At 40.6% G+C, this 26,821-nt stretch overlaps 1 protein-coding gene across 4 annotated transcripts in view; it reads left to right on the plus strand.

Annotated features, from left to right (window-relative positions):
• The window catches only part of Fmn1 (formin 1), a 368,593-nt gene that overhangs the window by 79,580 nt on the left and 262,192 nt on the right, over positions 1 to 26,821 (plus strand). For 3 of the 4 annotated variants that reach the window (XM_041678896.1, XM_041678900.1, XM_041678898.1), the window contains one exon: positions 21,065 to 21,240. The exons of the other annotated variant lie outside the window; for it this stretch is intronic. In XM_041678896.1, the coding sequence (XP_041534830.1) occupies positions 21,065 to 21,240 (176 nt within the window). The remainder of the gene's footprint in view (positions 1 to 21,064; positions 21,241 to 26,821) is intronic. 4 annotated transcript variants of the gene reach the window in all.

Below are 26,821 nucleotides of genomic sequence, written 5' to 3' on the forward strand. Positions count from 1 at the left end.
ACAGGATACAAGCCAGATGATGCAGATGCTCTGCGCAGCTGCTGTGTCAGGTGCTGGAAGCACCACAGCTGAGGCCTGTGGGAGAACCGCCTGCATTTAAAAGGTGGAGACGAAAGAGGTGGGGGTGTTAGGAAGGCTGGCAAGAAACCAAGTTTCTCTCCAATCAAGATACTTTCATGACTTGAGCATGAAATGCAACTTCCTTATCTGGCGTATGCATTAGAGCCTTGAAGAGCTGAGGGCTGTCCGCGAGGCAGGGCATGCTCCAGTCTTTTTGGCAGATGTTGTCTTCTGCACACGGACATTCTTCTATGTGTGATGTTACTGACATTTCCCAGGAGTGTTATTTCTCTGGCCCTCACTCTCCTGCCCTTCCCATCCCTTGCTTTAGATGGCGCTAGACTTTGTTTCCACTGGTGATTTCCTTTCACACTCAAATTACAAGAATTTCTTCTGGTCGTTGCTTTCTTCACCAATACTGGGCTTCTTGAAGGCCAGAGCTTAGCATAGTTGGTGCCTCATCAGCATTTTGCCGGAATGGAGAGATACACACAGAAGGAGCCAGAGAGACAAAGACAGAGAGACAGGCAGAGACAGAGAGGGAAATGTGTGTGTGCATGCGTGCACTCACATGAGGCGCGTGTGTGAGCATGAACATGTATATAGTAGACAGCTTGGCTTCTATACTGTCTGTCGTGTCCCCGTGCCCCCCCATCCCCCTCTTTTGGAGCAAGAGCTTTCATTGATCCAGCACTTGCCAAGTAGGCTAGGCTGGCTGCCAATAAACCCAGGGGACTTCCCATCTCTTCCTTCTTAGTCCTGGGATTTCAAGCACCTAATGCCATGTCTGGCTTTCTGTTCATTTGTTTGTTTTCACATGGGTTCAGAGGATCAAACTCTTGTCCTTTGTCTGCAAGGCAAGTTCTCTATTGAGAGAACTGCCCCACCTCCGTTCCCATATGAAGTTTTGATGAACGCATAAACATTACATATGATATTCTGGACGTGTACATAATCATCAACCAGACTCCCACACTTGGCTAGTCGCTGGTTGGACAGCAACTGCACTGGTGTTTACAGTCGTTCAGAGAGAGGGAAACTAAAGAAGGGGAAATAAAACCCTTCCAGAAGTCAAAGATCTTATCAGCCTAAGTAGGATTCTTCTCCTTCCTTTAATTATAGTACTTTATGGCCATTTGCATTCTGTCCATAGCCAAGCGATGAGAAAGCCAGCCTTCATAGTTCAGGTGAGACATTGCAGCCACCATTATGCTGTATTTACTTGCTGACTGTCTCCAATAAAGGTACATTGTTGGTCACCCCGCAGCAGAAGGAAACCCCAAGTGCTTTGTCATGAGACAAAGAAAGACTGTCGCTTGCGTGGTGTTCAAGTGTACACAAACAAGCAGCTGGGTGAGTCACATGACTAAACCAACAATGACTTGTTCTAGAATAGGAAGAGATATAGCAAGACAGGCTTCTGGAAATTCAGCATCCTTGCACAGGTTCAAAATCACTGAGGAAACATTCAGATTTGAATGATTTCTTAATATATATGTGTTTAAGTCTAAATGTAAAGGAAGTACCAGGCAATTATTTTTTTTCTTGTGTCCAGGTCATGAAGTTAGTCTGCGAGGGTGCTTTGCTTAGAGTCGTGAGCTACATGAGTGTTTCTCCCTTAGGCCTGGGCTGTGTGGCCTTGTAGAGCCACCTATCTGTTTCTGTGAAGGGTGGAGATGAAGGCAAGACCCAGAAGTAGCATCCTTTAGGACTTCCAGAACATAGCTGGAACTGAGAGAAGCCAGCCTGGGGTTTCATACAAAGAAGATGTTCAGTAAGAAGCCAGCCTGGAAGACCATGGATTGCTGCCAAGAGACGAGCTTGTTTTGAACCTTAGGAAACCAGGCCCAGAGCAATCCCCAAGCTAAGCAATGGACAGATGGGTGTTTATCTGGTTTCCCACACTTGTGGGAAAACAAATGATAAAGGAACAGTAAGAACAGTCTTCAACAGGGATTTTATCTGCTTTATGGTGTAGTGGAAGCCCAGTGGACTGAACCATAGGAGATGTTCTGGAAATGGATGGGCTAAAGCATCTGACCGCGCTCATAAAGTGAAGACTAGTACCCAATGTCTCAGGCAATGCCTTGAAACTCTGCTTCACTGTGGCTGCTGTTGTGGTTCAAGGGGACAGTCAACATATAAAGTGTGTGGCGATGCTATTTAGTGTGTGGTAGTGGGCTGTGAAGGAAGGTGCTTCAAGACATAGATGAGAGTGACTTTTTTTGCTTTTGGACAAGTCCAACCATTGAATAAGCATGATGGGGTAAAGTTATATTTTAGGTGGGAACAGGCTGCCACTGTGAAAGGGTGGCTCCATAATAGTGCGTGGCGTACCATGTGCTCATAGTGACGCTGCATAAAGAAAACAATATATCAAGAGTTTAGAGAAAGAAAGACTGGAAAAAATCCAGTGAATCATGACAACACTCATCCCTGAACACTGGGGCTGTTCCTCCTTCTATTTGTCTGCATAAATTTCAAGCAAAGTTTACTTCAATGGTAAATATTAAAAGGGTGCTAGGGAGATGGATCAATGGGTAAGTACACTGACTGCTCTTCCAGAGGACTCAGATTCAATTCCTAGCACACACATGGCTGCTAACAACTGTCTGTAACTGCAGTTCCAGAGGATCCAATGCTGCCTTCTGGATTCTGAACTACACATTCATGTGTGGTGCACAGACATACATGAAGGCAAATACCATACTCATAAAATTAAATCAATAAAAATTAGGAATAATAGGCAAGTAGGAATGATCTTAAAACAAATATCACAAACTTAACAGTTTTGCTTCGTTGTTATTAACTGATAACTGAAGGAATAGGAGGCTAAGCACAAAGCAATAAATATTAAATTTATAGTGGACACTTGCTTGCTTCAGTACCTACATTGAAACTGATTGAACTCATGCAAAGGAACACAAGTCAGAAAGTGAATACTCCGTTAACAGGTAGATGATCACACAGTACACTAGTCAAACTTTGGGCCTGAGGTATCAAAGTCAAACCAACCAATGCAAGCATTTGATACCCAATATTTTAGAGGCAGATGTGCCTTGGGTTGGTCAATGTTTTGATTGAATTTTAAAACTATTTAATTCTCTACTTTCCTCCTCCCTGAGACCATTGTGAAGAAAACAGAAACCACTAGCCACTCTTATTCTCTTCCTGTTCTTTCCTCTTCCCTGGGCATTGCACTTCAGATGGTAGTTGGAAGCTGATGGCTACAGCTTTTGGACAGTATCAACACAGTGGCTGTTAGATTCAGTATTCTAATGACCGTGCTGTGGATGCCTTCATCATCTGGACCTCACTCCCTCAAGAACGGCATTCCCTATGTCTTGATCTCTCTTTCAATGTCACTCTTATCTTCCAGATGTGAGCTCTTGGGACCAGCGTAGTATCTTAAGCTCCCATTAGTTAAGCATCAACGCCTGGTACTGTACTTAGTGGGAAAGCTACACACACACACACACACACACACACACACACACACAGAGAGAGAGAGAGAGAGAGAGAGAGAGAGAGAGAGAGAGAGAGAGACTACATGAACTGGTAGGAGATGCTCCTGTCACCTGATGAGTTGGAATTGTTGTAGACCCCGCTACCTCTAATTCCACTAGTGTCTGGCATTCTTGTGTGTCTTCCCAATGCTCTTTTATTATATATCTCTAGGGAATCTAAATTTGTTGTACTTCTGCACTTTCTTTTGACTTGACGAAGCAATAGCAATATTTTTTTTTAATTGAGAGGATTTTGTAAGAAAGGTGCTAGAAGAAAAGACAATAAAAGTCTTCCATTATCCAACCACGTTAATTCTCACAGAAGCAGGTATTGTAAGAGACTTAGGTATGTCCATTTTGTATTTTAAATACCATCCTAGCATTATTTTTAAGACTTTTAATGTTTTTATGTTGTTTTGTGAATTACAGTTTTTAGTTGTGATGGTTGATGATATTCTACGATGTAGATGAACCACTTTATTTAGAGTCCTTTATTGCACACGAACCCTTCAACTTGTTTCAGCTCAAAGCTAATAGAAAAGACTGTGGTTAACACCATTATTCACAAAACTTTGCCTCCAGTAAATTCTAGAAATATATTAAAATTTGTTATAAAATTAAAATGTTATAAAAGTATAAACCTTTGTCAATGCTAGTTTTTTTCAGAACTATCGTAATGTATAATACAAGCAGTTCACATAATACCATAACTCAGTCTTTATTTTAGACAGTTTTATGAAGATTCCCATCTCATAAATTAACCCAGTTAAAATACACAATTAAACTGGGAAGTGGTGGTGCATGCCTTTAATCCCAGCACTTGAGGGGCAGAGGTAAGCTGATCTCTGACTTCAAGGCCAACCTGATCTTGAAGAAAAAATAAATATAAAAACCCACACAATCCAATTGTTCTAATATATTCACAGTACATAATCATCATCCCAATCTGCTTTAGAATATTTAACTATTCTCTCCTAACTATACTTACTTTCAATCACTCATCAGGTCACACAGCCCCTTCCAGCCCTAGGTAACCATTAATCTACATTTTGGATGTTTCAACGAAATAGAATACATCTGTATTATATATTGTATATGTGATCTTTGTGATTGGCATCTTATACTCAGAATAATGTTTTCAAGTGTATCTCTATAGACAAATGACATTCTGTGTTATGGAGATGTCCTGTTTTGCTCATCCACTCACAAGTAGTAGGCATCTAGTTTAATTTTCACCTTTTAGCTTCTATGAACATTCACATGAAAGGTCTTTGTGTGAATACACATCTTCCTTTTTTCTCCATGTAGTAATAGAATTAATTGCTGGACCATATTGTAATTCTGCATTTACCCCTTTGAGGAAATGCTGTATCATTTTCTAGAGATGCTGCATATCTTTCTATTCTCATTTATACTGTGTAAGTGTTTGGATTTCTTCACATGCATACACTTGCGGTTCTATGGCTTTGATGTTAGTGATCCTAGTGAGTATGCAATAGTATATCTTGAATAAGATCTTATTGCATCTCATGTGACTTTTGACATATTTTATATTGCCCATGTGTTGAAAGTATTACAACATACATTTTTAAAATCCATATAATTAATAGGTGACATGAACAAAACCAGTTGAAAGGAACATTATTAATCAGCTTGCGTACTGTGATCTAAATATGCCATGAGAAAAAAATACAAGGTCAGAAACACTGTAGAAAAAGTTTTAAACCAACATTTCAGTTATAGTTTATAATTACATAGTGCTTAGATTATATTAACTCATTTACTCTGAATATTTATTATCTTAAGTGTCATCCAAAGACAACTCTCAAAAATATAAAGGACTTATACAGGTTCACTAATGTTAATAGAATTATACTGATGTCAAGTCATTAAAATTATTTTAATGTTTGATTTTTTTGTTTGTTTGCTTGTTTTCGAGACAGGGTCTTTCTCTGTAGCCAAGGCTGTCCTGGAACTCTCTATGTAGGCCAGGCTGGCTTCAGACTCACAGAGGTTCACCTGCTTCTACTTTCTGAGTACTGGGATCAAAGGTATGTGTCACCATGCCTGGCTAGTGTTGGAAATTTTTCATGGACTAAAATACGGGCAATTTGTTGGTATCTTGATTGTAACAGCAAGGACAGAGGATAATGGAGTAGAGGAATTTTAATTTAGATTTCACAAATTTCAAAATAAAATACTTGTCTGTGTGTTTTCATTATGCTTGACTGACTTGGGCATGTGTTATGGTGATGCCTTCCTGACTTGGGCACGTGTTATGGTGATGCCTTCCTGACTTGGGCATGTGTTATGGTGTTACCTTCCTGACTTGGGCATGTGTTATGGTGATGCCTTCCTGACTTGGGCATGTGTTATGGTGTTACCTTCCTGACTTGGGCACGTGTTATGGTGATGCCTTCCTGACTTGGGCATGTGTTATGGTGTTACCTTCCTGACTTGGGCACGTGTTATGGTGATGCCTTCCTGACTTGGACACGTGTTATGGTGATGCCTTCCTGACTTGGGCATGTAGAATCCATCTTGAACATAGTCAGACATTAATGAGGAAAAGAGCTCCGGGTGAGATGTGTGCTCTTGATATTCTTTGAGATTTATTTCTCCAAAGGTGCTCTTCACATTTCACTAAATGATAATTTTACCTTTTTGCTATAAAAGCATTATATGGCCACTGTAAAATAACCACAGAAATCATGGGGATAGAAAAAAAAATCTTTCCACTTTCACCACCCTTAGAAATAATTGCTATTGAAATGCAAATTTCAATTAAACGTTTTCATGATACTTTTAACAAGTATCTGTACTTGTAAGCTTTGAAGTTCATCATGTTACTTGAAATCTCATATTTTCAAATCTTTTGTAAGCATTGTTTCAATTTTATGAACTATAAAGAAAACAAGGCATTCTGTTGTTTACTGAGTTTGAACATTTGACTTATTTATAAGTTGTCAGTGGTTTTTAAAAAAACTGTTTCAATGTGGTAGGGTTGATGTCCCATGTGTGTGACCCATCAGTGACAGCTCTGTGGAGCTGGTTCTCTCTTTCTGCCTTTTCAGGAATGCGGGGGATTGAACTAGGGTCCTCAGGCTAGCTAGGCAATGCCTTTACTTGCTGAGCAATCTAACCAGGTCAGCAGTTTAATAGTGCATTTTCATTTTTACTGGATGTTTGCCTGTTAGAAATTTTATTTATGGTGAAATATTGCAGTCATAAGTATGTCATTGGTCTGTTTCCCAGTATTTGTCTTCACACTGTTCCTCTTTCTTTCCTTCCTTCCTGTTTTTTGTTTTTTGGTTTTTGGTTTTTTTTTTTTTGAGACATGTTCTCACTATGTAGAGTAGACTGGCCTCAATCTCTCGGAGATTCACCTGCCTCTGCTTCCAGAGTACTGGGATTAAAAATGCGCATTATGTTCTTTCCTGTTTCTATTCAATATAGCCTTCACAAAGTATTAATACGTGTGTTAATTTGATTGTCAAACAAAAATAATGGGAACTTTCTGGGTCCAGTGCTCTAAGTGTCTTGGGCTAGCTTAAACCTGATGGGTGCCTTCCTGCTTAGGACAGAGTGCCTTCATTGCTACTTGTTACCAACTTTGCATGCTATATTTTAGCCCTTCCAAATTCATGAGAGTTCTGTATTTTTCTTTTTTTACCTTGTGTATCTTTCATTACTAGAATGTTAAACAGTCCCCACACGTACTGATAAGGATATTTTTGCTTTTGTATTGTATTTTGTCTTTTGTATTGAAAAATAAACATCATAGATGGCTGTGCTCTCCTTGCACAGAAGTCCCACTGGTCTTGTTAGAACAAGGATGCCTTTTTAATTTCATCAATTGAGTTTACTTGTTACTAAATAGTATATCCATCTTCACATTGCAGAATCTTGAGTCACAGATCAAGTGTGGGCCATTCCTGTCTTACTTGGAAATGTCCTGTACATGGTGAAGTCATAGCACATCTACTAAAGTCCGAGGTTTTCTCTTGGGTTAACCCTTGATGGTGGTCCATCTTCAGTATCAGATTGGTTAACTTTCTGTTCTGCTGTCTGATTGATCATTGGAGACATTCATATTGGGAGGCAAGCAGCAATCAATATTGTAGGCTAAGGTCACTGACAGGGGCCAAAGGCAATAATGTGTGAAATTTAAGATGAATTGCTTTGGGGTTTCTTGTCTAGATTTACTTAGGCAAGGGAGTTGTTTAGGCAAATATTGGCCTTTTAGGGTCTCTTTGAAGTGACCATCTAATGAATCAGGGAAAAGACAGTTAAACCCTTCTTGGTGAGAACATCAAAAGAGGAGTGGGATCCAGTTACATGTCCCTGGAGCTATCAGTTGACCTCTCTTTCCAGAATGGGAGAGGAGTCTGAGTGATCGGATACTTCTTGGTTTGGAGTGACTTTCTTATTCACTTTCGCCCTACTCTTTTTCTCCCCATCTTTATCTTCTCTAAGCTTAGCCTTGCTTCATTACTCAATAACATAGAACATTACATTATTAATGTAAGTTTAATAATTATCCATATTACATTCTTATAATTTCATAACATAATCATCTTTTCTTAATTGTAGGGAAAGCAAAATAATGAATCCTATATGTTTTTTCACATTTTCATATTCTATTATCTCCTTTTTCCATTCATTGAAATGAGAGATGAATATAAGATTCACATCTATTAATTCACTGCATCTTTTATCTTTGCTTGTTTCTTCCTCTTGATAACTTTTACTATAATAACAAGTTGAGTTTCATATATTTTCTGATTTCTTTTTAATCTGACAGGATACAATTGATAAAAACCTGTCATTAAGTTAACAGGCCAAAAAAAAAAAAAGACAAAGAGGTTAGTCAAAGGATGCTCTAAACAGGGTTACATTCTGTAACACTTTCCTCCTGGGCCAAGAAAGGCATTACTAATGAACCACAAAACCCTTCTATTGAGTCTGAAAAGTCATCTGATTTCTTGCTAAGAGCTGTATTCTAACCATTCTTTCTCAACGCCATGGCATACAACCCAAGCACTGCTCTCTCTCTCTCTCTCTCTCTCTCTCTCTCTCTCTCTCATAGTTCTGGGCTTCAAGAGTTGACTGAAATATGTGAAATATCTGGACTATATGAGCACTTGATTTTTCTTTTAAAAGTGGAACCATGGAGCCGGGTGGTGGTGACACACACCTTTAATTCCAGCACTTGAGAAGCAGAAGCAGGCAGATCTCTGTGAGTTTGAGGCCAGTCTGGTCTACAAGAGCTAGTTCCAGGAACATGCTCCAAAGCTACAGAGAAGCCCTGTGTTGAGAAACAAAGAGAGGGAGAAAGAGAGAGAGAGAGAGAGAGAGAGAGAGAGGAAGTGGGACCACCACAGGGCCATCTATATAGAACGGAATAGATCTGATGTCTTGAATTGCCAAACCTAGGGCTCTTCAATAATACAGGAAATAAATTCTATGAATGAAATAGAACATGTGTAAGGGAGGCAGCAACAAGAGGATCATTCTACTGGAAGGATGTTAAGACAGAAACCTAAATGGTTCAAAGAAATATGTCAAATGGCAAGATAAACACTTTTTTTGTTTTGTAGACTTCTGTAGATATTAAATAATGTTTTGTTAGGTCAAAGAAGTAATACCTAACTTGAAATCTTAGGTACTATTTAGAGTTCAGCATTGCCTCTTTTTGCGGTTATGCAAGAACAACCCGAGTAAAAAACCTTGTGGATATTTTCTATTTATGAGGCTCAGGCCATTGATTGTTTCTTTCAGTTTTATGGATAAAATTTGATGAAGAGGAAATTGTATTAGCCTTAGTTGGGGTTCTCTGAGTCACTTTGACTCTGCCTACTCTTTCCAGATATCTCTGTTCTGATTTCCCACTGACTTTATTCTGCTAAGCCATTCGCCAAAACAGCTTTTTTTTAATTTTAAATTTATTTATTTATTAAGGATTTCTGCCTCGTCCCCGCAACCGCTTCCCATTTCCCTCCCCCTCCCCCGATCAAGTCCCCCTCCCTCATCAGCCCAAAGAGCAGTGAGGGTTCCCTGACCTGTGGGAAGCCCAAGGACCGCCCACCTCTATCCAGGTCTCATAAGGTGAGCATCCAAACTGCCTAGGCTCCCACAAAGCCAGTACGTGCAGTAGGATCAAAAACCCACTGCGACTGTTCTTGAATTCTCAGTATTCCTCATTGTCCGCTATGTTCAGCTAGTCCGGATTTATCCCATGCTTTTTCAGACCTAGGTCAGCTGGCCTTGGTGAGTTCCCAATAGAACATCCCCATTGTCTTAGCGTGTGGGTGCACCCCTCGTGGTCGCCAAAACAGCTTTATTCATTATCCAATTAAAGCAACACATAGACAGAAGGACACCCACCTCTCTCTTCTCTCTCTCTCTCTCTCTCTCTCTCTCTCTCTCTCTCTGTGAAAAGTCAGCAATGGATGTCTTCTTTGATGATTTTCCACATTACTTTTTGAGACAGTCTCTTGGTGAACCTGGAGTTCACCTGTTTTGCCAAGTTGGCTATCCAGTGAGCAACAGGGATCTGACTGTGTCTGCCCTGCCCCTCCATCACTGATGTCACAGATGCCTTTTTTGTGTGTGCCCTGAGGAGTGGATCTTACGTCTTCATACTTGCACAACAGGTATTTTACACGCTGACTTCCCTGATAACTGTCTCCCTGGCTTCCATCTCCCCAACTTCTTCATTGCTTTTTCTGAAGGCTACAAATATTAAGACTCAAATTGGAATTGTTTTAAAAATAGACATAATTTAACAATTTTTTTTGCAAAGAAAATAGTGTTAAGTCCCTTCAGCAAAATAGCACCCTTACTAATTTACATCAAATTATCCAATATTTTTCCTTTACTATTTTATTCTTTCAGTAATTCACAGTGTCCTGGATTCCATGGCAAATTACAGAACTATTTTAGGGTTAAATTAACTGGAAGCCATTGCTGCTGGGATAGATTCATGTTGCCTGTTGCCCTGGCAATGTGTTCTTACTTCCTTTGCCAATTGGTTTCTCAGTGGCTGAGCAATGCTGAGTCCTCTGTAAAGTCATTTTATCCAACCCCATGGGCGTGAGCAAGCCTGTGGCTTTTCCAGGAATTGAGTGCACCCCTGTCCTCCATGTGTAAATTTTCATTTAAATAAAGGAAGAGTGCATTAATTATTTGGAATTTGTGTTCATTAGCCGAGTCACCACTGACCTGTATTATCCTGCTTCAATTGTGATGATTCAGCCAGTCTACTTCAGGTCTGGATAAAGTATGAAAGCCTCACAGTAAAAGCCCAGTTTCTGATACATTTATCACTACGGTACACGGCAGTCCCAACGTTTTTGTTATACAGAAGCATTACTGACAATCTTGTGCTAATTTATGATTTTTTTCAGCAACCATAGAATGTAAGATCCCTATTTTACTAGTTAGTGGAATTTTTCCCAGTGAATGTTTATCATGAATTTGAGTACATTGGTAAGTCCTTTTTGGAGAAGACAGATATTCAGTTCTATTCTTAGAAGATATTTAACTCACTTCATGGATCCATTGCTTTCATAAAATGTTGGTTATGGAATTAATTTCCTTTTAGTAAATTGATTTTTCTACTGACATGCAATTTAATTCAGAGCTCTGATTTTTGGTGCAATAATAACCTTAAAACATAGCAAAATCATACTGATGATTGCAACAGTCCCCTGGGGAAGGAGCTCAAATATTGGTGTGATGTTAAAAGCGAGGTAGTTAATTAAACATGAGTTAGGGCTAATTTCATGTTTGAGCAAATAGATTCAGGGTGTAATGAAAAGAAACTGTAGTACTTTAGCTGACTAAAACATGCCAAAAAGACCCCAAGTCCTTCAATAATCTCCTACACAAAACTCCTTTTGATTCGTTAGTGGTTTTTTTCTGGATCATATACGTTAGAGAGAGAATCAGAAACACGAAAAATACTTGCAAGGGAGTAAAAGGAATATGTCTGTTGAGCCATTCATTTGAGCTTGAATATGAATTCCTTATACCTACGTGTTCTGAGAGAAAAAGCATCATATTTCTCTGTTATTTGAAGACGTACACTAAGCCTTGAGGGAACCAAAGAGATTTGTGCCAGCATCAAAGACTGGGAAGGTACAGGGATGGTGATTCCTACTTTGCCACTGGAGTTCCTTTTGGGTTAGTCAGACACTAGGTGACTTTGGAGAACAGCTGGCTTTTTGTAAGCTCAACTGCACAAGGATGCCAATTGCCGCTGCTGTTCAGTTATGGTGTTGCTACCAAATACGTCTGAGGAGTTTCCTGGACCTGTGCCTTTATTGATCTTAAAGATGGTCCTCTTTTGTACCAATCGAATCATCTTCATCTGGGAAAGACAGCAACATACTTATTTTAAATCACTGCCTTATTTTTGGGCTATGTCAAATATCCCTGTTTTCATTCAGTATAAATGATGAAGAGGGTTTGATCATTTTGATGGACCAATTACATTACGGCTATTATTCTAGATAAGTAGAGTGGGTATCAGATATCAAGGGTCTACATACATTAGCAAATATGAGCATGTTAGAGGGCAGGAAATAAATACCATTGCCAGTGCCAATAGCTCCATTTGTCAGAGTTCCTGATGGAAGTCTAGTGAGTAGGTTTAGAGAGTCCAAACTGAAGATAATTTTAGAGGTTGTTTCTGGACTGATTTCCTAGTTAAGAAAACAAGCAGGAGTTTATGGGTTCCCTGTGGGGAACTCTTAAGAAGACTCTAAGGATTGGAAGGGAAATAAATATCCACTATGAGGAAAGAAACTGACAAGCAGTACAGAATATTTGTTTACATTAAGAAAAATGTGTCTTTGCCAAGGTGCCTTCTGATTGGTTTAATAAAGAGGTGAATGATCAAGAGCTAGGCAGGAAGAGGTTAGGCAGGACTTTGGGGGACAGAGAGGACTCTGGGAAGATGAAAGGTGTGGATACCAACAAGACATGGAGGGAGTCAGACATACAGAATGAAAAAGAGGTTAAAAAAATAAAGTGTAGATTGATTAAAGCAGGTTAATTTAAGTTATAAGAGCTAGTGGGACAAGCCTAAGCTAAGGGTGAGCTTTCATAATTAATAATAAGTCTCCAGGTAGTTATATGGGAGCTGGCTGGCAGGACAGAGAAAGACTCATTACAGACAAGAATTGGCAGGATGGAAGAGGAACATGCAGTGGTGGCTAATGGAAGACAGCTGTCTCCAAGATCTTGGTGCAGTAGGCATGGAATTACTCCCTCTTTCTCTTTTTATTTTCTAGCTACTTGCTTGTGGTATTAGAAGTTCTTCTCGGCTATTTGGCAGCCTTTGTTTGTCTGGTTCATGTCAGCTCTGGGAACTGATAATATATGTAAAGATACTGGCCTGGAATTTTATAGTAGAGTGAGCTGGAATGTCTGTCTTCCCAGGAACCTCTAATGAAGGCAGAGTTCTTCCTCTTGAGCTGGTCTTGTTTCTTTAAGACTAGTGTTCCACAACTGCCTAACCCTAGAGACTGAAAGTATCCTGGGAGCTTATCAGGGGATTCAGCTGCAGTGTTCAGATAGCATATCAGTTTTTTCTATAAGTTAACTATGTGTTCACTGTGTCCAGCATTCCCCTAGCCTAAGGAAAATTGCTATTAAGCAGAATGGGGGAGAGCATTCAGTATTGGGCAGGTTAATAAATCCCCAGGATTTCCACAGTAATTGTGACCCAAATATCTTCTAATTTTTCTTGTGATTTTAACACTTGTGGAAAAGTATGTTGTCTAATTTTCAAATATTTAGGAATGCATTCCATATCTAAAAATTGTATGATTTTTCAATTATTTATAGAATATATTCATAATATATACATTTTAGAGAAAATCTACCAAGTTTTCAGCAAGTCCGGTTTTATCCCATGCTTATTCAGACCCAGTCCATCTGGCCTTAGTGAGTTCCCGATAGATCATCCCCATTGTCTCAGTATGTGGGTACACCCCTCGCGGTCCTGAGTTCCTTGCTCGTGCTCTCTCTCCTTCTGCTCCTGATTTGGACCTTGGGATTTCGGTCCGGTGCTCCAATGTGGGTCTCTGTCTCTGTCTCCTTTCATTGCCTGATGAAGGTTAATATCCACATGGCGGACAATGAGGACTGCTGAGAAGTCAAGAACAATGGCACTGGGTTTTGATCCTACTGCACATACTGGCTATGTGGGAGCCTAGGCAGTTTGGATGCTCACCTTACTAGACCTGGAAGGAGGTGGGAGGTCCTTAAACTTCCCACAAGGCAGGGAACCCTCACTGCTCTTTGGGCTGATGAGGGAGGGGGGCTTGTTTGGGGAAGGGGGGGGAAATGGGAGGCGGTGGCGGGGAGGAGACAGAAATCTTTAATAAATAAATAAATTAATAAAAAAATGCTATGTCAAAATCTACCAAGTTTTCTTTGTATCTACTGACTTTACAGTGTTATTTTTGAGATAGGATCTCACTATGTAGCCCAAGCTGTGCTAAATTTAGTGGACTTTGAACTAATAGTGATCCTCCTGTTTCAGCTTTTTGAGTGTTGAAGTTACAGGCAGGAGCCACCATTCCTGACTTCTCCATTGATTTTCTGTCACTCTTTTATGGCATTTAATAAGAGAACAATATGGAAGTCTCTTAATATGATTTTTAATTTTCTCCATTCATATCTGGTATTTTGTTTCATGAGCTTTGAAGTCCTTTTATTAGATACAAATAATACAAATTTAGGATTGTTATAATTTTTTAGTCAAGTGACTCCTCGTCATTATGCCATTTCTCTCTTTCCCATTCCTTTCGATTCCTCTAAAGTGCCTTCCGTGCTCTGTCTTCTGCCTTTTCAGTTCTGACTGGAAGTTTGTAATAGTATCCAGTTTCTCTCTAAGTGCTTTTATAGTAGTTATTTTGTTAGTGGTTTTTTAGCAATTTTATTACTGATTTGTTGTGGTTGTCTTACTTGTGGCTAGTTGAACTGATTTAATCCATGGGCTTATAATTAGAAAATTAAAGCTAATATGTCTTTGAATACTTTCAGCCCAATCACTGTGCCCCTGCTTATATGCATGCTAGAATGCTTAAGATGTCTGAAAAGTTGCCAGGGCTCCCTTAGTTTTTCCTTTGCAACCCAGAAATCAGCCTTTGGCAGAAATCCTGGGTCATTGTGTGGCTTGTCTCATGTGTCCATTCTCCCAGGACTTATACTGCTGCTTGCCATTGAACATCTGACAATAACCGTCTCCTGTGGTTGGTTTAGCTGCGTCTGGCAGAATCTTAACTCTGGACTGCGGGTTCCGACTTCGGTTCTACTCCTTGTTTCTCAGTGAGCAAAGCTAGCGTCATCATTCCTTACTCATCTTTAAAATAGGGAGATTTTTATGTCAGGCTGGCAGTATCGTCGGGAAGCTCCACAGTCGTGTGTAATGTATATAAAGTGTGTGAAACATAATGAATTCCTTGTATCAGCCATTACTTACCCTTAGAAAAATCAGTTTGTTGGGAGCCTCGGTGAAGATTGCCTGGCACATGGCTTCTCCTCAGTACTAATGCCTGCTGGGTGTTGAAAAACTCTTGTGTCCAAGACACTCTGGCAAAAGCCAGTGATGTGAGAATCTGGAAGTTTCACAGAGACTTCTAACAGGCAGGTCTGCTGAGGAATTTGGAACATGGGGGACTTAAGGCAATAGCCACACTTCTCTGGCTGGAAGAGCAAAGGGTATTAGTGGAAAGCTTGGTGTTATGGGAGAGTATGATGTGCCCTACAGCCCCAGTGCTGGGAGAAAAAACACTCAGTGAAGGTAACTGGTCAAACACCTGGCATGGAGTTGAGGTTAACATCAAAACTCACTTCTATAGCTACAGCTGTCAGAATTCTGTACCAGGAAAATCTTTATTAGATCCAAGGGACCAGTCTTTTCCTTTCCTTTGCTAACAGAAATGAAATAATGGAATGTAATTTCATATTTTCTTTTATTTCATGCTTAGAACCATATTTTATTCTTACCTCTTAGATGTTTACTGTTGGTATTAATAAATGACCCCACCCCTGATTGTCTTGCTATGCATTATCTCCTTTCCGTGGATCTCAAAACCATTTCCAAAGTAGTCTTTTTAAATTTCATTTTATATGTGTGTGTTATGAGCCAATGCTTAGTACTTTACCATTTTTAATCATCTCTCCTTAATTGTTACATTTATTTTTACACCAGTCTCTCTACTGTGTACCTATCCACATAATAATTGGAATAATATTACATAAAAGGAAAAAATATTATTTGGTTTTACTTTCAGGGACCAGATTTGTATGCTTCCTTGACTTTGCGTCTAAGTGTTTTTAGTAAGTGTATTCCTTCTCAACCAGTATACCCAGTTTTTGATAACATAGGCATTTAAAGTACCGACATCTATTTTCTTAAGCTCTCTGAGACTATACAGAGGGTCTGAATGTCTCGTGACTCCTACAACTTCCTAAACATCTTTTAGTCATTTTACACCAGTTTTTACCTAGAAGCATCACCCCCTAGTCTCTACCCATTCCCAGTGTCGTTTTGCTGCTTTAACTGGGTGACTGCTATTAAGATTTTCAGCATAACTATTTTTACAAATGAGTTTCCTTATTTCAGTCATATTTTTGCCTCATTTGGTGTCTGAATCCCTCCCAAGAAAAGACCATGTGAGAAGGTTAATGTAATTTTTATAGTGTATATTGATAAAACTCTTTAAGATGCTATCTCTTTGGAAGCTATGTCTATGAATAGGCTTACGGATTTTCAAGGATTGTGTATTTGACCCTCAGTGAAGAAATATCTTAATGTCTCCATTAAGGCCCCTGAGGAGCTATTATCAGAGTTGATTGGCCACTAATCTGAAGCTATTACATCAAATGATATTAATTCTATTTTGGGGGGCTTGAACAGACATGGGATCTACTTTACTGTAGTGCTTCCCTAAATTCTTATGAGCTCAATTATTCTCTTTAACTTCTTCAATACAAAGTTTTTTATTCACACAAGTGATATTTAATGTACCTCCATTGCATGTATAATTTCTTTAAGCAAAAACTTATTTGTATCTCTTTTGCAATTCGTATACCCACAGCCTAGGAAATTTCCTGGAAGAAAATTATTTGGGTCCCAGCTCATTACCAGGCTCATCCTTACGATCCCACTTTTATTGGTGAGGAAGTAGTGATGTGAGGGCATTTGGTAGCTTCAAGGTTAAGCTGTTAGCATTAGAGGCAGCCAGACATCCCACCCGTCAAAGCCCTGCCAGAGCTCTTCCCCACTCCATCCTCCGTCTCTTACCTCAGCATCCCTATCTGTGGGTTGTCCATAAATAAGGTCCTGCTTTAAGTAGGAATAGGAGACCTTCTAGAAACTGGATTTTCACTTCAGTTTTGCCACTAATAAGTGTGCTGGAAATACTGAAACCCTCCCAGGAATTAGTCCCCTCAGCTATCACACGATGGTTAGATGGGAAGTAGAACCTTTCCTGCTCAATCGTGTTTCATTTAGTTTGATGTCAAATACAATTTTAGACATTCAAACATTTCATTCATTTGCTAGCTATGATCCGATCCTTTCATTGTAGGTTCTCAAACTGCTGTCGCCTACCCCCAGTCCTTCCTGCTTCCTGGTCTACCAACAGCCTTCCTCTACTTCCTCCTCACACAATTCCATCTCATGGTGGTGAGGACCTGGTAGTCCTTGCTCATGTTTCTCCTGGGATGTACTAACAAGACTTTTTTTTTCCTTCACAATTCTACCCACATCGGTAGTTCCATTTTATGCTGTCATTTATCACTAGAATGGGAGATGGGGCATTGACAATATAGAGCATTGCATCTGACTGAAACTGGCCACGAGACTGTACTTTTGCCAGAGCTATGGGTGTGGAAGTGACTAATTATAAACAGTGTGCTGTTACATTGCCCACACCCGTTCAGCCAGAGCAGGCTGCATGGCCAGAACCAACATGTACGCGGTTACGAGACACTGACTCTCATAGGAGTCAGAGACAGGAGTGAATCTTGAGTTCACCCTGACAAAGCAGAGAGGGAGCAAGGAATTCAAACGGCATATGTGTCACAGGCAGAGAGACTGATTGCACTCGGGGAAGGTGGGCTGTGAACACTGCCTCCATTGTAAATGGCATGTTACGTTTTCTTTCTGTCTGCTTCCACCGTTTTGATTACCAACAGCAGCCCCCAGGCTGATGTCATAGGTTAGCATCAGCAAAGTGCAGCTCATCCGTTGAATGGTTGAGGAAAGCACAGACTTTTAAAGGTAAGCCACCTTCCCCTTTGTGTTTCTGTGCTGTATGTCCTATTAACCATGATCACCTGTCAAATTAACCTTCGTGTGTCTATGTGATCAATCACGGGGCCAATGTACCACTGAGAAACATAACAACTCATAATAAATAGTTAATGTCAGATAAATAATGTTAAAGGGAAAGATAGTTGATTAAACTGATGACTCTTAGTGTTTCAGAAAGATTATTCAATGAAAATCTAACACTCCTTGAAAATCCATTTGTACTAGAAACTAACGGTCAGTTGATTATGCTGACACATTTACTTGTTTCAAGTTACTGTTTTTTTTGTTTACTCAGCTGAATAATATGGGTATGGATGCTCTAAATAAAAATAGATATGTATATCTCTTATAAATCATTTGTTTTTATATTATTGAAGCTTTTTTAAAAAATCTCATAAAATTGTTACTTACTCTTTTTTTAAAAAATTTGAATTTGTCCTCTGTCCTTAGTTTGTCAAACTTCTGAGATAACAGTCTTGTGTAACTTGTTTCTGCCCATGTTCCCTTTCTCTCCTAATCATCCTTGTCAAAATTATCACACATCCTGGTTTATCTTGCATGTTTTCTTCATAGGTTATTGTCTGGTTAGATATTAGGCATCAGAAATTGGCTCTTTAAAATGAAAATCAAAGCTGGGCAGTGGTGGCACACACCTTTAATCCCAGCACTCTGGAGGCAGAGGCAGGCGGATCTCTGTGAGTTTGAGGCCAGCCTGGTCTACAGAAAGAGTTTCAGGATAGCCAAAGCTATACAGAGAAACCCTGTCTTACAAACAAACAAGAACAAAAATCAACTCCAAAATTAAATTAATTTTTATTGCTTCTACTTAAAGTTCCTCTGTATAAAGAGTGGATTGGATTGCATGCCTCACTTCATTAATGTGGTGTTGGTTACACACTGCAAGTATGTGAGTGTGTTTGCATGTGTGTTCACATAGTATGTACACACATGTGCGTGCGTTTTAGCTGGGAATACAAGCCTTTGCTACTGTGTGAGTTCATCACTCTTTTGTACCACTATTCATACTGCAATAATAAACTTAGTCTCACCAGACAATATGCTTTGAATGTCTTACCTGGGGTGCTGTACAATGCATTTTGTGATGTATATTGTGTATTATATAGTTACATGAATCCATGCTACCTTCACCCAAAGCCAGCATTTACTCCAAGCCAAAGTGCAGAGTGCAGGGATCTAAATGAGGGATCTAGTTAGTACTTATAGACCTGAGAAGTGAGACAGTGTAGTGTGAACCCTCCATAGGTTTCCTCTTTTCTTAACAGCGACAGAATGTCCTGGGAGGAAGGATGAGTCTTTCCACAGTCACTAAAGCCACATGAGCTTCCAGTCTTCACAGTGATGGTTTCCTTCCTGGGTTGCCTGTGGAGGTGCTCTGAAGTTCTTTTAGGCATTAGCTTTTCCCCTGCCTCTTGAGAACAGGAGTTAGGGACACCACAATACGTGACTCTAACTCCAAGCTGAGGTGACCAACTGGCTATATATTCTGCAGACATCAGGTATCAAGGGCTTCAAGTGGACCAAGGCTCATCTGGAGGTCCTGTGCCCTTGTAAAGAAAATACCCGAGTTCACTTTCCAGACAAACACCCTACATTTGCAGAGGTGACAGGGAATTCCTGATGTCCTGGACTCTGATTTTTTTGAGTGGCTGGATGTGTTTGGGGGGGGGGGGCACAGCCTCCAGATGACAACCGTAGAAACACTGTGACCTCTGTCATTTTCACTCGGAAGTCTGATTAAAACTCAACGAACCGAACTGAACAAGCAAACACAAATCAAACCCTTAAGTGTTCTCAACTTCTCTGTCTCTTAAAATGCTACTCCTATAAGGGAAGCATGCCACCTTGCAGCCCTTTGTGTGCTGAGTTATTCTCAGCTCGGGTTACTTGTGAGTCAGGTTCTCAGCTGGCAGAGGCTGTCAGCTGGCTTTGGAGCGGGGCCAGAGCTCCTCTCTTACAGGATTATGTATAATAAACACCCTATTGCATGGCCAGTGATCCCCCTTGCAAAAAGACACTGAGCCCAAGTTTTTAATGTCCACCTGGTTGCTCCGGGTTTTGCCGAGGTTGCTTACCAGGAACTCACAGTGGACCAGGAACGTGAGTGCCTCAGAGCCCCGCCTTTCGTTGATCCAATCTTGTATTTTCCAAACTGCGTTCCAGTAGAGCACTAATGGCTTACAATCTGTTTTGCTCAGCAGATGTTTAAATGGATCCCATGACCAGATAAATTTGGGGAGATTCCATTTGCTAGGTTTAGGGGCTTATTTTTTTTTTCACTAAGGAGCATCTCAAGTTCTTCAGGAGACTGGCATAGATTATGATGCACCAGGGGCTAAAGCATGTAGCTTTTTTAACTCTGACATCCTTTTTTTGCAGAACATGTGTTGCTATCTTAAGACTTCCTGTCAGAGAGCATGTGTTAGTTCAGGTGTTCAACTGCCTGGCTTCCAACCACTGTGTTCTCCGCTCCTGATCTTAGGAACGTGAGACTGCCATTCCTTCTCTGGGCTTTAGTTTCCCCCCTTAAAATGGGAGCACTGCTGTTTCCCAACTCTAGGTTATGTTAAAATTTGAGACAGCCCTACTGTCCTCCTGATATAGTTTAGGTAAGAACCAATTGGCTGACTATTTGGAAAGTGAGAAGCATCAGCCCCAAATGGGTCGCTCATGCAGCTTTCCCTCATCATTAGACTGACGCATGCCAGTAAGCACAGTGCAGGAAGAGTCTGTCCCTAGAAATAAGGCACAGCCGCAGACCTAGAAGAACAAATGCATCCGTGACTTGGCTTGGGTGTGACACTGTGGAGCAGTAGAGCTAAGAACTCGTGCCTCAGTTCCCCTGCCCCTCCTCTGATTTTATTGCGAATAGGCGCAAACTGCACAGCCTGGGTTGGCAAACAGGTCTGTGGAGAACAGGGAAGAGCTAGCAGGCCAACCTTTTGGCAGTGAGGGCATATGCTTGCAGACCCCAAAAGAGTAATTGGAAAAAGCCCTTTTCAAGGACAGCAGACTCGAGATATATAAACTAGAAAGTGAAGTCAGAATACGGAGACTGCCTTGTGGAGTTCCTAAACTTGCCGATGCCGTTGTGCGTCGTCCGCCTGCTGTGTCATTGACGCTCTTCCCTGTGTTCACGTAGGCATCACCTCCGAAGGCTTTCCCTGTGACAGCTTCAATGAGCAGACAGCTAACGATCTTCCCAATAAGGATGGAGGTGCTTGGGTCCTGGGTTACAGAGCCGGACCACCCTGCCCATTTGTGCTCCATGAAGAAAGAGAAAAGTCAAATAGAAGTGAACTATACTTGGATCTCAATGTAAGTGGAAATCTTCGTGCTCGATCCGTGGTTCTTTGTGGTCAGCAGAGGCTTATTTCATATGTACTTCATGTAAACTGCATATGTAACGTTGCTGAAGCTGTATTCTGTATGTGGATCATTATTTGAAAAAAAAAAAGGCAATGGGCTGCAACAAACCAAGGCGATCTGAAATCTGTGCACTAGAAGATGACCTGGTCAATAGTTTCTTGCCAGAGTACTCTGTCTCATTAGCTCTGATGCCTAAACCTCCCTGTGGGAAGAAACCCATTTGCCACTAGTGGCTTAATATCATTGTACTAAAACTCTGCGAGCAACATATGCCAACTGGCAGATATGCTCTGCGTTTTCCAGTGAAACCCGAGTCACCTGTCTTCATTGCATGTCTATAAACCTTTCTTTCTCTCCAGCTGCTCAAATAACAGCCCAACAAGTCGGTGGGAAGCCTGCCAAATACAGGACAAGCCATTTAAAAACATAGACTTCTCCTTTCTCATTCTCCCGCGTCCAGTGACACAGAAACATTGCTCCCCAGCACAAAGCATTGGGTGGGCTTTGCCACTTCAGTATTAGCCGGCCTGATAGAGCTGCCCAAACCATCCATTCCCTTTCTTATTGCCCTCCTTTCCTGTGGTTTCCTGTGGCTTTTTCTATTTTGCAGGGTTTTTTTTTTTATTCCTTTTGACAATCTCTTGTTCTCTGCTTTGTTATATTCTGATCAGAAACTACGTGTGTGGTGAGTGTGGGTTAGGCCTACGGTCATCTTGGTAACCCTGTGACTTTCCACAGGGGTGTATTAGATCCGCATTTTTAGATGGGTGGTAACCATTGACTAGAACTTTTTTTTTTCCAGAACCATATAATAATAGTCACTGAAGTCATTTCAGAAAAGCATTTGACTTAAAAAGAGAAAAATATTTTAATAAAAAGAGATTTCAGGGTTTGGAGAACTGTCTCCGTGGTTAAATACTTGCTGCTCTTGCAGAGGACATGAGTTCAATTCCTAGTTTCCACATGACAGCTCACAACAACCTACTACAGCTTTAAAGTAGCTAACATTCTTCCAAAGGTACCTGCGAGCAAAACTCCCTCCTTCTCTCTCTCTCTCTCTCTCTCTCTCTCTCTCTCTCTCTCTCACACACACACACACACACACACACACACACACACGTGAGGGGGAGGAATGGAGGGAGAGGGTGAAATAAAGATAGAGAGAGAAAGAGAAAGAGAGATTTGGAATAAAGTCGAAAGGGAACAAATTGACAGTTGTTGAAGAGATTTGTACAGTCTCTTCCAGATGCTCCTTCCTTGCAAAGTAAAAGCTGGGATGCACTCAGCTTAAGTGCAACAGTGACATCTACGGGCCAGTTATTTTCATCTGCATGGGATGCAAACTGCAGGCAGCCTGGAGAATAGCAGTGTTCAAATGCACTTTGAAACGCCTTTTTCCTTTCATGATTGTAGTTTGTTTTTTTGAAAATATAATAAACCATGTAATCCTGGTTTTCTTTCTTGTATGTGAATGAAATTATGTCTTTGCTTAATTTATTACAATTACAGGAATCATACATAGTCCTTGGAAACTACTTGAAACTGCTTGCAGGGAGCAGAATCAATTCATTATCTCAGCACAAGAACAGCGCTGTGAAAGACTGATAATTTTTCTTTTACTTTTCATGGTTCATGACATGTTTTCAGTGAGGATTTTTTTTAAAGCAAGCATGCTAGATTTTACAATATTCTTCATGGCTTACCCATGCTGTTTTAAATTCTTAAGAGATATGCTTTAAGTGATTGTATCATATCAAAGGTATGCCTGAATTTGATCATTTTATCATTATTGAATATTTAATTTGCTTTCAATTTTGGAACAGTATTTATTTGTGCCCCTCAGCATTTAGAACTCTTTCCTTGTGATAAATATCTATTTTCTGTAAGTATTCTAGGGCTTTTGATAGATATCATTACCTAGAAAGGAAGCTCTTTTTCTAAAAATATGTACTAAAATATATTTGCATACTGTATATGTAGAAATGTAATAAATATAAAACGTAACTTTTAATAACTTTTAGTCATAACTTTTTAAAAGTGAGAACAGTTTCTTAAGGTTATGCAGGCCAGCACTTCTTACCCTCTGGACTCTGGGTTTCCTCTCTCCTTTTTAGGTTTTTCTCCCTTCTTCGTGTACTGTGGCTTGAGTCTTGTAAGTTTGATGTTGTTATTCCAAGTGAGCCTTCCACATGAAATATTCTACTTAGAAAATGTGTGTGCACCCTATCAAGAAGAAATGCACGAGGAAAGAGAGGCTTAGGTTTAGATACTGTGTTCCTCAGCTTCCCGTCAAGGTAGCTAACGTAAATCAAGCTTACTTCCTGCTGTGGTTTCCCAGATGCCAGGTGATCAGCTGGCTCCATTACGTTAGGTGTGAGATCAGGTAGACTATTATGGCAGGGGATACATGGTAAGGTCAGGTTGTTCACCTACTGACATTAGTCAGTAGGCATAGGGAGGTAGGCATGGAGTCATGCAGGCACAGTGTCTTAGTCAGTGTCATTGCTGCTGTGATGGAATATCATGACCCGAGGCAACGTGGGGAGGAAATGGTTTATTTCATGCATAGTTACATAAAATAGTTCATTGTCAAAAGCAGTGAGAGCAGGGACTCTAACTGGGCAGGAACCTGGAGGGAGGAGCAGATGCAAAGGCCATGGAGGGGTGCTGCTTACAAGCTTGCTCCTCATGGCTTGCTGAGCATACTTTCTTATAAAATCGAGGACCACCAGCCCAGGGATGGCGCCACCCATGATGGCCTGGATCCTTCCCAATAAATCACTAACTAGGAAAATGCCCTATAGACTTGCCTACCGCCTGATCTTATGGGGACATTTTCTTAAATTGAGGTTCCCTCCTCGCTGATGATTCTAGCTTATATCAATTTGACCTAAAACTAGCCAGTACACACAGGGACAAAATATCCCGAGGCATACCCCCAGTGACCAGCTTCCTTTAGCTAAGCCCCAACTCGTTTAAGTTTCTACCACCATTAAGCTATGAGCCTTAGAATAGATTAATCCATTGACAGAGTTAGGACCTGCTTGGTCCAGTCACCTCTCCAAGTCCCTTCTGAGCACTGCTTCATAAGGGACCGAGGCTTCATCTCATGAACTTTGGGTAGTGCATGTCAGATACAAGTCGTCACAAAACTTAGGGACATGGAGGGAAATCTATCCCCAGGAAATAGTTTGATCAACATTAGACATTAGACCAGCACTGTTCTGCTTTCACATTTAAACATGATTTCTAGTTCCACCCTTAGACTGTGAGCTTCCTAAACCTTTTCCTACAGCTATGCTGTCTCTCAGTAATACATAAAAATGGTCACTGGAACACTGAATAACTGTTGGAAGTTTAGCACCCATAAATCATAGGCGAGCCTGGCATTGGTCTGGGTTGCTAGAGTCCTCCCATTCAGCTGGATAGTCATTGTTTAGTTACAAGAAGATCTAGGATGCTAAGTGTCTTCATTTCCTTTCCATGGCTGTGGTAACATACTATGACCAAAAACATCTTGGGGAGAAAGAGGTTTATAGTTTGGCTTTCATATGCCAATCACAGTCTATCACTGAAGGAAGTCAGAGCAGAAACTCAAGGAAGCCAGAGGCAGGAACTTAAGTAGAATCCACGGAGGGCTTCTTAGTTCCTTTTTCCACCTGCTTTCTTATTACTACCTGCCCAGGGGCAACAAAACCCACCTGGGCCCTCCCATGTCAATCATTAACCAAGAAAATATCCCACAGGATTTTCTACAGGGCATCTGATGGAGGCACTTTTTTTTTTTCCAGTTGAGGTTTGTTTTACTGAGGGTTACTATTGCTGTGATGTAAACACCAAGGCCATGGCGACTCTTATAAAGGAAAACATTTAACTGGGACTTCCTTACTGTTTGAGAAGTTTAGTCTATTGCCACCATGGCCGGAAGCATAGTGGCATGCAGGCTGGGATGGTCCTGGAGAAGGAGTTGAGAGTTCTGGATCAGGGTCCACAGGCGACCGAAAAAGAGAGAGCCGCTGGGCCTGGCTTGATCTTCTGAAACCCCAAAACCCACCCTAAGTGACAAACTTCCTCCAGCAAGGCCACCTCTCCTAATCTTTCAAACAGTGCCAATCCCTGGTGACATAGCTTTCAAATCTATGAGCTTGTTGGGGCCATTCTTATTCAAACTACCATGAGGTTCCTCTTCTCAGATGACTCCTGCTGTGTCAGGTGAACAAAACAGTAGCTAACACAGTGAGGAAATGCACAACAGAGTCGAATTACCAAACTAAAGGAATTAAAACAAAGGGTTTGTTTTTTTTTTTAAAGGGTGATCTCTTCTGCCTCCCTTTCAGTGTTTCAATGGAAAAGAAAACTGTGACATTATAGCTTAAAAAAGAAAAAAAAAACCCACACTGCTATGAAAATATGAAACATTTAGACTAAGATGGATCCAGTATAAAACCTGATTTTGCTATTCCTTGGGTATCTAATCTCAGACTTGACCTAATTCCTTTGAAATGCCCTATAACATCTATAAGAGTGCTCACTACATGGGACTATTTAAATGAACTACAATGAAGTTCTTTTTAAAACTTTATTTTTTAGTCACTGGCCATGTCGTAGGTGTGTAGAGACCATCTGAGTGGGGCTCCTGTTGACTGGTCCAGAGGGCACAAGATACAATGCTTCCTGCGGTGAACATACTTGCATTGGGCAGAGTTTATCTTTAAAAATGAGGCTAATGATACCTTTCTCATAGTTCTATGGGCCAAATTTAGGCATAAGAAAAAAATTAAATAAAGAGCCTGTCATGCATACTGCTTACGTTGTACATCAGTGGCATTCAGAAGAAACTCCTGGTTGTCCCTGAGCAGACTGTACAAGGCTTTTCAAGACTGGTGAGGTTCACCCCAGCTAGCATACCCATCTCCAACCAGGGTTTCTGCCCTGACTTCCCTCAGTGATAGACTGTGATTAAAGTGTGAAAACCAAAATATAAACCATTTTCTCCCCAAGATGCTTTTGGTCATGGTATTTTATCACAGCTATGGGAAGGCAATTAAGACACTTTGTATCCTAGGTCTTTTAGTAACTAAACTCTGGTGCCTTCTGCTTTTGTGCAGGCATCTCTCATTTTCTTCCCACCTTCCAGTCTTTGTGTTGCTGGGGATTGAATCTAGAGCCTTGACAAGTTAACACACATTCTACAACTGACCTATTTTAGTTTGTTATTTGAGACTGGGGCTCAGTATGCAGCCCAGGCTGGCTTAGAACTCACTGTGTAGCCTAGGCTTGTCTCAAACTTTCTTTCTTTTACCTCTACCTTTAAAGTGCTGGGACTATAGGTCCACACCACAGCTAGCATGCCCACCTCCAAAGTGCCAGGGCTATAGGTCCATGCCACCACAGCTAGCACATCCGTCTCCATTTTGTTCTAGGTGTGTCTCTGTCTTCCCTAGCCTTTTCTATTTACTATTTTAAGTTTGAAAATCTATGAAAGGATTTGGGGAGTTAGAGTTTTGGAATTGAACTAATTTCTCAAGAT

Source organism: Microtus oregoni, unplaced genomic scaffold, assembly GCF_018167655.1.
Source record: "Microtus oregoni isolate MIOR12 unplaced genomic scaffold, Mior012 000031F_ref0000149, whole genome shotgun sequence".
NCBI classification, from domain to species: Eukaryota; Metazoa; Chordata; class Mammalia; order Rodentia; family Cricetidae; genus Microtus; species Microtus oregoni.